Here is a 14,770-nt window from a genome sequence, read left to right on the forward strand (position 1 = left end):
TCTACTTGCAGGGGAGTTTTGGTGGTTGGCTGGAGATTCCAGGCTTCCAGGGGTGGTGATACTATAGCTCAGACTTGAAGAACAAGCAGAAGTCAGATGGGCAAAAAAGGAATGGGATAGAAATGGGGAAAAAGGGGCCAAAGTTCAGGCCAAAAAGACAGGATTGGAAGGCTGAAGCCATGGAAAGTGCTGTGCATGCTGGGAACCATGTGATCCCTGCATATGATGAGAGACAAGGCTGGGAATATAGACAAGGGCCAGGTTATGAAAATCTTCACTTATTAAAGTAAAGAGCTTGGAGCAAGGGTTCAGCGAGGGATTCTAAGCAGGTGAGTGACATGATCAGACTGCATCTCAGAAGGCTCATTCTGGCAGCTATACAACGCGGTGGTGTTTCAAGCTCATTTGATAGTGACTCTTAGTAAGAAATGCATTTTACGTGGTGACCCAGTATGTACATATATATGTATATCTACAAACAAGTATAACGTTTATCACTACCATGTGCAATTCACTCTGTTTTTATTCTATTCTACTTTTAAAAACTCTTAAGGTATGACATAACATCTTTTGTCAGAGTTTAAGAGCCCAATTCAAAGAGTTTTTATATAGGTAACCATCCTTGGGATATAGAACATGTCCAGCACCTCAGAAGGCTTGTTTTTTCCACTTCCTCGTCAATACCAGCCACATCTGCATCTTCCTCTGAAGTAACCACTAGTCTGTTTTTCTGTCCTATTTGTCTATCTTTTGCCAATCCCACCCTTTCTTAATTATTGTTGCCTTATTACCTTGAATTCTTTTTTTTTTTTTTTTTGAGACAGAGTCTCACTCTGTTGCCCAGGCTAGAGTGAGTGCCGTGGCGTCAGCCTAGCTCACAGCAACCTCAAACTCCTGAGCTCAAGCGATCCTCCTGTCTCAGCCTCCCGAGTAGCTGGGACTACAGGCATGCACCACCATGCCCGGCTAATTTTTTCTATATATATTTTTTTAGCTGTCCATATAATTTCTTTCTATTTTTAGTAGAGATGGGGTCTCGCTCTTGCTCAGGCTGGTCTCAAACTCCTGAGCTCAAACGATCCGCCCACCTCGGCCTCCCAGAGTGCTAGGATTACAGGCGTGAGCCACCGCGCCCGGCCTACCTTGAATTCTTAAAGTCATGTACTTTGAGTCCTTCACATTTGTTTTCCTTCTTTGTCTTGATTACAATAGGTCTTTTACATTTTTATATAAATTTTTGAATGGGATTGTCAGTTTACATAAAAAGTCTGCTGGGTTTGGGATTGGAATTGTCTTGAATCTTTAGAATATACTGGGGAGGACTGACATCTTAATAACATTGAGTATTATAACCTATGTACATAGTATATCTCTCCATTTATTTAAATCTTTAAAAATTTCTCTCAGCAATATTTTATAGTTTTCAATGCAGAGGTCTTTCATATCTGTCATTAGCTTTATTCCTAAGTAGTTGATATTTTGTTGCTATTGTAAATGGTATTGTTTTAAAATTTCATTTGTTAACTTTTTGTAGATCTTGTATCTAATGGCCTTGCTATTTTAACTTATTAATTCTAATCATTTGTTTGTAGATTTTTTTTAGGATATTCTACATATTAAATCATATTTCCTACAAATATTGACAGTTTTACTTCTTCCTTTTAAAAGTTTGTGCTTTATTTCTTTTTCTTGACTTACTGCACTATCTAGGATCTCCAATATAGTGTTGACTAAAAGTTGTGATAGTGGCTATTTCCTTTTTATAAACTGGGTTGTGACCCTTTCACTTTATTTTGTGGCCAACTAACAGATTGCGACCTGTAATTTTAAAAACACTAGTAGAGAGGGTGAGTTAGATAGGACTAGACCAAAGGCAAGGGAATAACAAATAGTCTATTTTAATAGCACAGAAAAGAAATGATAAGAACCTGAGTTATCCAGAAGCAGTGAGGTTGAAGAGAAGAGGACATATTTTAAAAAATATTTAGGAGATAAAATTTATTGAACTTAGTGTTTCATTGGCTATAGGGAGGTGAATAGAAAAGGAAGAATATATAATGCTTCCTAAGTTCTGAGAAGTACCGGAGTGAGCTGTAAGGCCATTAACCGGACAAAGAATACAAATTCAATAGCCCATTCATTGAGACTTGCAGACAGAAAGAGGAAACCAACTTTGCATCTGGACTCCTTTCTGCTGCCCAGATGGCATGATCATTGCCAGGACAGGGGCTTGCACTGTCCTGCTATTAATAAATATGCTCTGGTCACAATATATCAATGGCTACTTATTACCCAAGGAGAAAAGCTGAAGTCTTTACAAGGGCATATAAGGCCCTACATATTCTGTTCCCTGCTACTTCTCGAACCTCATCCCTTACCACATTCCTACTTGGTCATTCTGCTCTGACCTTATTAGCCTCCTTGCTGTTTCTCAAAATTGCCAGGTACCTTATTGAGTAACAGCCTTTGTACTTGTCCTTCTGACTGGAATGCTTTGCCCCTAAATAGTTACTAGTTCTTTGATTTTCTTTAAGACTCTGTAAAAACATAACCTTATTAGCAAAGCTTTCCTGACTACCATACATAAAATATTAATAGTTCCTCACTGCCCTCAGGCATCTTTACTCTGCCTTATTTTTCTCCATAGCACTTAACACCACCTGATATATGCATATTTATTTGCCTATTCCTGATTCCCCTCACTGCAGTGTAAGCTTCATGAAGTTAGGGACTTTGGTTACTTGCTTTAGCCCCAGTGTCCAGAATGGTGCCTACCATGGGATAGGCTTTCAATATTTGTTGAATTGAATGCTAAACACTTGCTTTTGGCCATCTCCTGCTGCCCTTTGATGGTCCCAGATTACTACCATTGAACAAGTGGGGTGTGTGTGCCTGTCTCAAACTCCCAGCTGTCCTCAGTCTGATGCGATCATTTTGAGGATCCAGCGGGGTTTCACATTTGCTAGAAGATCTTAATCCATTGGTCTCAGAATTTTAGGGAATCCTTATCTCTCTTTTGGTAACTTTTAATTTTGGTATATTTTTAAAAACTTACAGAAAAGTTAAAAGACTAGTACAAAAAACTCTCATATATCCTTTATCTAGGTTAACTGTTCACATTTTGCCCTACTTGCTTTTTTATCTTTTTAGACACAGGATCTTGCTCTGTTATTGAGGCTGGAGTGCAGTGGTGTGATCATATAGCTCAAAGGAACCTCAAACTCCTGGGCTCAGGTGATCCTCTTGCCTCAGCCTTCTAAGTAGCTAGTACTACAGGTGTGCACCAACGTGCCCAGCTAATTGTTTTATATTTTTTGTAGAGACAGGGTCTCACTATGTTGCCCAGGCTGGTCTAAAACTCCTGGTTTCAGCAATTCTCCCACATTGGCTTCCCAAAATGCTGGGATTACAGGCCATGAGCCACCATGCCTGGTCCCTATTTGCTTTATTATTACCTTTCTCTCACTCTGTGAGAGTCAGTTGTACACAAGATTCCACTTTACCCTAAATAGTTGAGTGTGTATTTTCCAAGAACAAGAATATTTTCTTATATAACCACAGTTATATAACAATCAAAATCAGGAAATCACACACTGACATTATTATGTAACATATTCTATATTCAAATATTGCAAATTTTTCCAATAATGTAATTTATAGCTATATTTTTTCCAAGTCTAGGATCCAATACAGGATCATGAATTGCATTTAATTATCTCTCTTCAGTCTCTTTTCATCCAGAAAAATTCCTCAACTTTCTTTGCCTTTCATGATAGACATATTTGGAGAATGTCATAAACTATAGGCTTTCTAACATTCCTTCTAACTCTGAGATTACAGAATATAGTCCAGTTTATTTTATCTTGGGTTTCAAGGTATATCCTCATGATTAGATTCAGGTTATGCATTTTTGAAAGAAATATCATAGAAACAAGGTTCCATCTTCACAGTGCCCTGCATCAGGAGGCAGGCACAGGTTTGTCTTGATATTAATGAGGTTGAATTAGTCATGTGGTAAAGGTGCTCTCTGCAAAGTTTCTCTATTAAGGATACTATTTTTCTTTTTGCAATTATTATTTGGTTCTTACCCTGGCATCAGGATTATCATCAAATTGTGCTCTAATAAATGTATCAAAAGAATCCCAGTAGTTTTCAGTTAAATTTCCACCCAAAGACCATAAATAACAGAATACAAAAGTCTGACATAGTACAGTGTTCAGTTTTGCTTGCTCCTGAAAGAATAAAGAGAAGAAGATTTAATATTTTATATATAAATATAAGAAGAATCCTAAATTGCAAAACCTAAAAACATTTTTCTTTCATTTAGATGCACACGTTTTTAAATGGGCACAGTGTATATTTCCTACACTTCATTCAATGTTTCACAGAGTGGTGTTTTCTTATAGTTATACATAATGGAACACTGAAGAGAAAATGAATGGCAAGGCATATTGAAGAAAAAAAAAAAGCCCAAGGCTGTCTTTCAACTGATTATTATAACTTTGTTTATGCCTACATGAAAGTATTTAAGCAGATTGAGATATGTTGTATTGGGAATATGTTGTAGATTATAGGGAAATTCAGAATTGACTAAAGGAATAAACTATAGTTTCTCTAACAATTCCTTCTAACTCTGAGATTCTAGAGTTAGAATCAATCTAATCATAGTCATTAGTCCCCTGAAAAATTAACTTGAATATAAAATGATCATATTTTAGAAAATTTGGGATTGCTTATTCTCAAAAAATCGACATAATAATCTCATTTTCCAAGCTTCATAGTAATAATAAAACCCTTCATACCATTGTCAAGTTAACTCCCTCTTTTCCAAGTATCAAGGACTCTAACAGGCAACAAAGTGTAGTAACTTTGCTGATGTCCACTTGTGGAATTGCTTGGCCACACTTTTTATTGACAAAATTTAAACCATCATCAATATAACGCTGAAAAAGATTCAATATATATTCTTGGGTTTCCTCAGTGAGCTGAAAATGAAACAAACATATAACATTTTATCAGGATCAGATGAAATATATAATTAAGTTTAGAAACAGGTTGGTTAAAATCTGTATATTTCAATATATACCAAGTAGTATAAGCATCACAAAATATTAAACAAATTAAATTTTAAGGAAACCTCCCATGACTGGGAAGGGACACTTAGGGGAGATTATAGGTAATTGTTAATGTTCTACTCCTTGGTTTTGTAATGAGTACAGAGGTGTTATTTTAATAATTATTTCTCAAACTGTCAATAAATACTTCATACACTCTTTTATATTGATGATCTTTTACAATTATGAGTGACAAAAAAGAAGAAACACAGAAGACATTTTTATATCTATGTAAAGTAGAAAGAATAATTTCCAAAGATGTAAAAATGAATTCAGTCCCTCTCACCACTCCTGTTCAACTTCATACTGGAAGTCCTAGCTAATGCAATAGGACAACGAGAAGAAATAAAAGGCATACAGATTGGGAAGGAAGAAGTAAAACTGTCTTGTTCACAAATAACATGTAGAAAATACCCCAAAATTGACAAAATAAAACAAAACTGGAACTAATAAGCAGTTATACCAAGTTTGCAGAATACAACGTTAATATATACAAGTCAATTGCTTTTTTTACATACCAGCAATTAGCAATTGGAATTTAAAATTAAAAATACAACATAATTTACATTAGCACCAAAAATAAAATAATTGTAATTCTAACAAATATATATTATATTTATATAAAGAAAACTACAATACTCTGATGAAAGAAACCAAGGAAGACCTAAATAAATGGAGAGATATATCATGTTCATGGCCAGGAAGACTAGTGTTAAGATGTCAGTTCCTTCAGTTTCATCTACAAATTCAACACAATCTCAGTCAAAATCCCAGCAAGTTACTTTGTGGATTAATGGATAAACTGATTCTAAAGTTTATATGGAAAGGTAAAGGACCCAGAATAGCCAACAATACATTGAAGAAAAAGAACAAAGTAGGAGGACTGACATTATCCAACTTCAAGACTTACTACAAAGCTACAGTAATCAAGACAGTGTGATATTGATGAAAGAACAGACAAATAGATCAACAGAACAGAATAGAGAGCTTAGAAACAGACCTACACAAATATAGTCAACTGATTTTAGTCAGTCCAATGGAGAAAGGATGGTCTTTTCAACAGATGGTACTGGAAAAACTGAATATCCACATGTAAAAAAAAAAAAAAAATTAATCTAGACACTGACCTTATATCCCTCACAAAAATTAACTCAAAATTGGTCATAGACCTAAATTTAAAACACAAAATATAAAACATTTAGAAGATAATATACGAGAACATCTAGATGACTTTAGGCTTGGCAGTGACTTTTTAGATGACACTGAAGGCACTATCCATGAAGGAAAGAATTGATAAGCTGGATTGCATTAAAATTACTAACTTCTTCTCTGTGAAAGACATTGTTAAGAGAATAAAAGGTAAAATATTTGTATAATCTAAAGAGAAATCAGAGTATTGTTAAGAGAATAAAAAGGCAAGTCACAGACTGGGAGAACATATTTGCAAAAGGCATAATCTGATAAAGGACTTGTATCCAAAATATACAAAGAACTCTTTTTTTTTTAATTTTTTGTTTGTTTTTCAGCTCATTAAGGGGGTACAAAAGATCAGGCTATATACATTGCCCATGCCTCCCCATCCCCCTGAGTCTGAGCTTCAATTGCGTCCATTTCCTAGACAGTGCACATCACACTTATCATGTAGGTGTGCACACCTCCCCTCCCCCCACCCCATCCCCCCCAGTCAGAACTTCAATCGTGTCCATTCCCCAGGCAGTGCGCATCACACTCATCAAGTAGGTATACACCCATCCCTTTCACCCAGCCCCGACCTCTGTCCAATACCCAATTGGTGTTAATCCCAAATGTGCACTCAGGGAAACCAGTTTGCTGGTGAGTACATGTGGTGCTTGTTTTTCCATTCTTGGGATACTTCACTTAATAGAATGGGTTCCAGCTCTCCAGGAGAAGCAACGAGATGCCATATCGCCATTATTTCTAATAGCTGAGTAATATTCCATGGTATACATATACCACATTTTGCTAATCCATTCATGAATCGATGGGCATTTGGGTTGTTTCCACATTTTTGTGATTGTGAATTGTGCTGTTACAAACATTCGGGTGCAGGTGTCTTTTTTATAGAATGACTTTTGTTCTTCTGGGTAGATGCCCAGTAATGGGATTGCTGGATCGAATGGTAGGTCTACTTGAATCTGTTTAAGGTATCTCCACATTGCTTTCCACAGGGGCTGCACTAGTTTACAGTCCCACCAGCAGTGTATGAGTGTACCTATCTCTCCACACCCACGCCAACATGTATAGTTTTGGGACTTTTTGATAAAGGCCGTTCTCACTGGAGTTAAGTGATATCTCATTGTGGTTTTGATTTGCATTTCCCTGATGATTAGAGATGTTGAACACTTTTTCATATGTTTGTTAGCCATTTTTATATCTTCTTTTGAAAAATTTCTATTCATGCCCTTTGCCCACTTTTTGATAGGGTTGTTCGATTTATTCTTACTGATTTTCCTGAGTTCTAAATAGATTCTTGTTATCAGTCCTTTATCTGATGTGTAGTATGCGAAATTTTTTTCCCATTCTGTAGGTTGTCTGTTTACTCTCGTGACTGTTTCTTTGGGTGTGCAGAAGCTTTTTAATTTGATCAGGTCCCATTTATTTATTTTTGTTGCTGCTGTGATTGCCTTAGGGGTCTTCCTCATAAATTCTTAAAACTTAACAATAAGAAAACAAGCAACCCATTTAAAAAGCAGGCCTAAGACCTTCCTTAACAGACACCTCACCAAGGAAGATATACAGATGGCAAGCAAGCATATGAAAAGATGCTCAAACCATATATTGTTAGGGAATTGCAAATTAAAACAAGATACTACTATATGTCTATTAAAATGGATCAAATCCAAGAGACTGACAATGGCAAATTCTGGAATGGTGGAAACATGACATTATGCATTTTCAAAACACATACATTGTATAACACAAAGAGTGAACTCTAATGTAAACTATGGACTTTAATGTATTGATATTAGTTCACCAATTTTAACAAATGTACCACATCTATGCAATTAATAATAGAGGAAACTGTGTTTGGGGGAGAAGGAACACAGAGGAACTCTCATTTCTGTTTACTTTTTCTGCAAACCTAAACTGCTCTAAGTATAATAAAATCTGTTAATTTAGAAAAGAAGCAACTTCAAGAAGGTTTAAAATATTAAGGTAGCCCATTATAAATTCTCAATTCTGAGACTTACAGTCTTTAATAAGGTACTCTGAGACTAGACTACAATATTTGTAAAATGTTTATGCCTAAAAATAAGGAAAACAATAGTTTTCTGATTCATTTTTGGAAAGAGAGAGGCAGAGAAGAAGATGGCTTCCTTGGAGTGGAGGATGGGATAGGGGGCGGGGAACACCTTGAAGGACCACTTGTTAGGCTAAGTGGTCCTATTTTAGAATGGAAGGAGTACAGGGAATAATATGAAATGAAGTTGTTCTGAATAATAATGTATAAACTTTCCTTCACTTTGGGTGGAATTGTACCTCTAAGGTTAGAATGTGTCTTGGGTCTTGAACCTACAATTACTGATTTTCTTTTCTCTTTCAATCTCAGAAGTGTTAGGGGCTACTAAAATCTAAAAACAAGGCAGTTAGTGTCTGGATTAAAAATTTTTTTTTCTGCATTGTGATTCCCTTTCATTACTCCCAAGCCTTCTGCAAAGTCTTCTTCAATGCCTCGGGCTGTTCTAGCTGTGTTTTTAGGGATTCAAGGAAGTGTCTGTACTTGAGAGGAGCTGGTCTGGGGAGAAACCAGACACAGCAGGCAGGAAGAAGAGTGAGCAGGCAGGCTGGCAGGCAGGGGTAACACATAATGAGAACAGATTTAGGGAGTATATAAACATTCCTGGAGTGCTCCAGGAATTTTTAGGGAGAAGGACTAGGTAAAATGATAGAATTCCCTCAATTAAGTACAATGAGGCCTTATCCTATTGCTATTTGTGCATTCGAGGGCAATGTGAGCCTAACAGATGGAGATATCAGGGAATGTCTGGTAGCACTTACTTTTTTAGAAATTCCAGTCATCCAAGTTTTAACATAAGGCATCCATTTCAGTTCTTCAGGATCCACAAACACCATTCCACATCGACTGACTGTAGCAGGGGAGGCAACCTTTAGATCTTGCACCTAAAGTTGCAGAAAGTTGAACAGGAAACAGTAATATGATACTTCCTTATTCCTCCAACTTCAATATTCACACTTTTAAAATGATTCACACTTTTCAAGTTTAATACTGAAAGGCTTTATGTAGAAGAGAGTGGGAGAGCAATAAGTAATTAGAAATGGAGAAGGAAAGTTAAGCAATGCATAAAGTGGAAAAAAATGCCAGTGCCAATGAGTACAGGAGGATTTTGTCAAATCCTATGAGTGGAAATAAGTGATTTTTTTTCTTTTATTCTCTTTGCTTTTCTCTTCTTTCCTTTTTTTAGTTGTATCTGAATCCCTAGCCTAATACTTAGCATATCATAGAAATTCAATCAGTGTTTGAGGAATGAATAGAACAGGAGTGGTAGCCTCCATAATTTTTATAGTTGTATTTGGTCCACATTCCTTTTCTGATCCCTCATCAAACATTCACACCACAATGGGATAATGTATTCATATTAAATATAACTTTTTTTTTTTTTCTTAGAAAGCATTTCAAATTATGTAGTCACACACACACACACACACACACACACACACGCATGCACACATATCTTTCTCTCTAAGGGAAAGCAAGTACTAGGGAAGCCAGAATTTATTGTATTTCCTGTTTATATTGAGATACTTTGATTGTAAGGATTAATAATCTATTACAAAAGGATAATTTAATAATTATTTAGTAAGTAGACAAAACACTATGGTAGGAATTACAGATAGTAAATGATACATCAACACGAGAAAAAAATTTAATGATGGTATGGCAATTTGAAAAATTATTTCACTCCACAGTAAGGCATATACTTACCTCAAAAAGCATGTGAATTTGAGGTGTGAGTTTAATCCTCTCGCTGTTAGCCAGGCAAAGCATCTTGTTATCATCCAACACTGTATTCATATTTTCAATCCAAAGAGCATCCACTGGCCCATCGCTGATGATCCATTTATGGTCTTCTGAAGTATCATTCACAGCTGCTCGGACACTTAGTGCCATCAAACCATCCTTCCATTCCAAGGTTACGTTATTAACTTCACCATATAACTCACCCATTGTAATTGATTTAGGATTGAGAACATATGTTTTAACTGCTTGGTAAAAGGGATTGTCTATACCAAGTTTTTGTAAATTCCCTAAAGTTTCTGCTAGTACTTGGTAAACTGTGGTCTTGCCACCTCCTGTTGGCCCAACTAACATAACACCATGCCTTACTAGCATAGTCTCATAGAACTGTATCACTTTTTTAACCATACATATCTCAGGCTGAAGATTTTGTCCATTCATAACATCCACAATTGTTGATTGCAAAATACCATAATCATGTTCTGGAATTTGGACTCCAGGAAAAAGGTCAGATATGATTCCACTGATGAAATAAAAATAAAATCAATTAGTAACCATTGGTCGTTGACATTTCCCACATTAGTTAAAATTAGTTGATTAGGTATTATGAGTCTTATTTTTTCTCATTGTTCTCCTTTTCTTCTGAACATGCACAGTATTAGTCTGTCCTATGTGCTATACGGGAATCTATCATTTCTCTGATACTTTGTATGATTTTGTTTCCTTTACAGTAGACCAATGTTCTTAAGTATATTAGGAACTTCTTGGGAATAAGAAATATCTCTTATGTTTCTCTATTGCCCACTACATGGCATAGTACCAAGTATATAGAAGGTGATGAATTTATAAGTTTATTTTAAAAATTATATTTATATCTCAATTTTTCCTAAAAACACTTACATATACTTATACCTGTATGTGGGTATTCAGAAAAACAAGATGGAAATATAAATAGAAATTAGCAGTAGGCAAAAAAGGGAGTAAGGGAAAAGTTGACTGTTTCCGTTAATATGGGATGTTTTCTATGGGAAATAAGAAGCTAAATCCTTACCTTGCATTATACACACAAATACATTTGAGATACAGTAAAGACCTTGCATAAAATGGCAAAAGCACTAAATGAATGTATAAGAGATGAATTTTGCAACATTGTGGTAAAGGAGATCTTTCTAAGAAAGACAGGAAGAAAATAATTCTCATTGTTCAGACTGGCCTCTAAAGGTCTAATTTATCTTTAGACAGCCATTTAATATTCTAATTCTATGATAACATAATTCTTATAATTATGTTATCAAGCAATTTTGGTTTTTTAAATATTATATGATAATATCAATAGGGAATGTTTCTTTTGTTAAATAAATAAGAGAATAAGTAAATAAAATAAATAAAAATAAAATAAATAAAAATTATATTTTCTTAAAAAAAAAGAAAGACAGGAAATCTACAACTGTAAAACAATGTTTATAGGGTGAAAAAATAAAAACAAACAGGAAAAACCCAATCTTCTGTGAAATAAAAGGCTTTATGTATAAACTTAAAAAATGAATGAGAGACTTAGAGAAATACTTCCAATGTTTATATCAGATACAGGTTATGAGCTCCTATAAATCAATAAGTAAAAGAATACAATAGGATCACCCTCTAAGAAGAATAAATATGCATGGTTAAGAACACAGGAATTGATGCTCAAAGACAGTAATCATTAAAGAAATGCAAATTAAAATAAGCTACTACATTTGACCTCTCTTTAAAATATTTAAGGGGAAATAGGCACCCTTATAAAACTATTTACATAAATGTAAAAGGATAAAACATCTTTGGAGGACAACTTGATAGAATATTTAAATCAAACGTGCAAACACTATGACCCAGGAAACTTGCTTCCAGGAATCTTCCTTGTAGAAATATCATAAGTATGCAAAGGTATATGTATAGAAATGTTCATCATTGGAATAGAAAATAATTGGGAGAAATCTATATGTTCATACATAGGACCTTTCACATCAAAGTAGTTCTATAGATTTACTATGTCTCAAAATACCAACTTATATAATAGCAATCTAGCAGCAGTAAAAAAATTAGACTCATGCATATATACTAGCATGAAAAAAGATGCTCATGATATACTACTAATTTCACACATTGACTGCCACACTAGAAAAAAATTTTTTTCCTTGGGGCCATGGTGTTTTCTTATGAAAACAGAATAAAAACGTCAAAAACAAAATGATCCTTCCTAATTTAATGAAAAATTTGTTATTTTTAATTGTTTTCTGCACGTGAGTTATATGCAACTTGAAGAATAGTTCTTGCAGCTCCCAAGGTGAAGAGACCTGTGAGTTACATATGCTTTATGAGGCCGTGGGCTCAAAACTAGCATCAGTTAAATACAACTCACATGGCAGTTAATGTGTTAAAAAGTAACAGCTGTACAAAACAAATGTATTAAAGACAATATAAAAAAGCATCAACCAACTTGCCTTTCCAGGAAGATGGAATAGGCTTACTTTTCCCTATTCCTCCCATTAAGTGCAACTAAAGCCCCTGTATATTATGTGTAAAACAAATATAAAAAGATTCTCATATTTGGTGGAGAGAAGACAGACTAGACCTAAGACCCAAGCAATGACCTGGTGGCAAGTCCCTGATTTCTTTTTGCCTTTTACATCCTGGCAATCCAGAAATTCCAGTGAGCACAGAAATAAAAGAAAAGAAAGGAAAGGAAAAGCTCCATCAAAAACTTACTCTCTCTAGCCAAAGGAACTGGAAAGGAAGGGACAGCCCAGCAAGACAGGAAACTTTTAGGCAATAACTTCTCCACTCCAACCAAACATCATAGAAAAAAACTGTGGTCTTTACTCCTACCCACACCAGCAGAGGCTAAGTGGAGAGCCTAGACTTCCACTTTAGCCAGGTTGTAATGAGTCTCCCCAACTGCCTCTCCTCATTCCCTCATGGTGCCAGAGAAGGCCAAGTAGGGATCCAGGACTTTCATCCTCACTGGAAGGTAATGATGCCCCTGTGGTGTTAGTGGAGACCATATCGGAAACCTGGACTTCCAACGCCCCTCTCAGGAGTAATGAGAGACTCCTCCCTCTTTCTGATGGGGTGTTGTCAGAGGAGGCCGAGTAGAGAGTCAGGACTTTTATCATTGCCCAGTGGTCATAAGGCTGCCTTCCCCTGTGGTTCAGTGGAGGTCCCAGGGGGAGCAGTAATGAGGTGTTCTCAGCCTCCTATCTGGGGTATTATCAGTGGAGGACTAGTTGGGATCTGGAGCTCCCACTCCTACACAGCAGTAATGAGGAGTCCTTCTCTGTCCCCATCAAGTGTCACTGGACAGCAATTGAGGAACCTGGAATTCTATCCCCACTTGAAAGTAAAAATGTTGCATTTCTAACTTCTCCTGCTCGTGTGGCATCAGAAGAAGCCAGCTAAAACAAGTTTAAATGAGATCCAGAATCTTATAACATAAAACCCAAAATAAGGTTTCAATAAAAAATCATTCATCATATCAAAAACTACTAAAAAAGTACTCAAGGAAATAATGGCTGAAAAACTTTACAAATTTGCCAAAAGGCATGGACCTACAAATTTAAGATGAGAATATCCCAAGCAAGATAAATCCAATGAAATCTATGTGAAGATACAACACAAACTGCTAAAAACTGGAGACAAAGAAAAAAATCTTAAAAGCAGCTAGAAAAAAATTTACACTTCATCTATAGAGGAAAAAACCTCATAAAATGACAGTGGAGTTCTCAACAGAGACCGTGGAGGCTGGTAGGAAGTGGTGCAACAGTTTTCAAGTGCTGAGAGAACTGTCACCTCAGAATCCTATACCCAGTGAAAATTTTCTCAGAAATGAAGGGAAATCAAGACATTCTCAGATAAAGGAAAACTAAGAGAAGTTGTTGCCAGCAGATCTACAGTGAAGAATGGCTAAAAGGACATTGTCTAAAAGAAAGAAAATGATTAAAGAAGGACACATGGGGAATTAGAAAGGAAGAAAGAACATGATAAAAAAAAATGTGCTCCTATTATGAACATGGTATTACCATTCATTGAGAAATTTAATTATGTATTCATATGGCATCATGCCTCAGAGATATAGCGGGTTTGGTTCCAAAATACTGCAATAAAGCAAATATTGCAATATAGTGAGCCATATGAATTTTTTGATTTCCCAGTGCATATAAAAGTTACCTTTATGCTATACTGTATCATTTAAGTGTGCAATAGTATTATGTCTAAAAATGTACATAATTAAAATGCATTAATAAAAATTACTTTGCTAAAATATGCTAAAGATTATCTGAGCCTTCAGTAAGTTGTAATCCTTTTGCTGGTTGAAGGTCTTGCCTCCATGTTGATGGCTGCTGACTGATCAGGATGGTGGTTGCTGAAGGTTGGGGTGGCTGTGGCAATTTCTTAAAATAACACAAGAGATGAAGTTTGCTGCATCAATTGACTCTTCCTTTCACAAAAGATTTCTCTGTAGCATGCAATGCTGTTTGAAAACATTTTACCCACAGTAGAACTTCTTTCAAAATTGAAGTCAATCCTCTCAAAACCTGCCACTGCTTTAGTAATTAAGTTTATATAATATTCTAAATCTTTTGTTGTCATTTCTACAATGTTCACAGCATCTTCACCAGGG

At 35.6% G+C, this 14,770-nt stretch overlaps 1 protein-coding gene across 1 annotated transcript in view; it reads right to left on the minus strand.

Moving 5' to 3' along the window:
* Nucleotides 1–14,770, minus strand: part of DNAH6 (dynein axonemal heavy chain 6) — a 236,266-nt gene that overhangs the window by 108,593 nt on the left and 112,903 nt on the right. Inside the window, exons 33-36 of the mRNA XM_069494279.1 lie at nucleotides 10,081–10,636; nucleotides 9,135–9,257; nucleotides 4,803–4,985; nucleotides 4,089–4,232 (exon numbers count right to left, since the gene is read on the minus strand). Of these exons, the coding sequence (XP_069350380.1) occupies nucleotides 4,089–4,232; nucleotides 4,803–4,985; nucleotides 9,135–9,257; nucleotides 10,081–10,636 (1,006 nt within the window). The remainder of the gene's footprint in view (nucleotides 1–4,088; nucleotides 4,233–4,802; nucleotides 4,986–9,134; nucleotides 9,258–10,080; nucleotides 10,637–14,770) is intronic.

This window comes from Eulemur rufifrons, chromosome 19 (genome assembly GCF_041146395.1).
Source record: "Eulemur rufifrons isolate Redbay chromosome 19, OSU_ERuf_1, whole genome shotgun sequence".
Taxonomy (NCBI): Eukaryota; Metazoa; Chordata; class Mammalia; order Primates; family Lemuridae; genus Eulemur; species Eulemur rufifrons.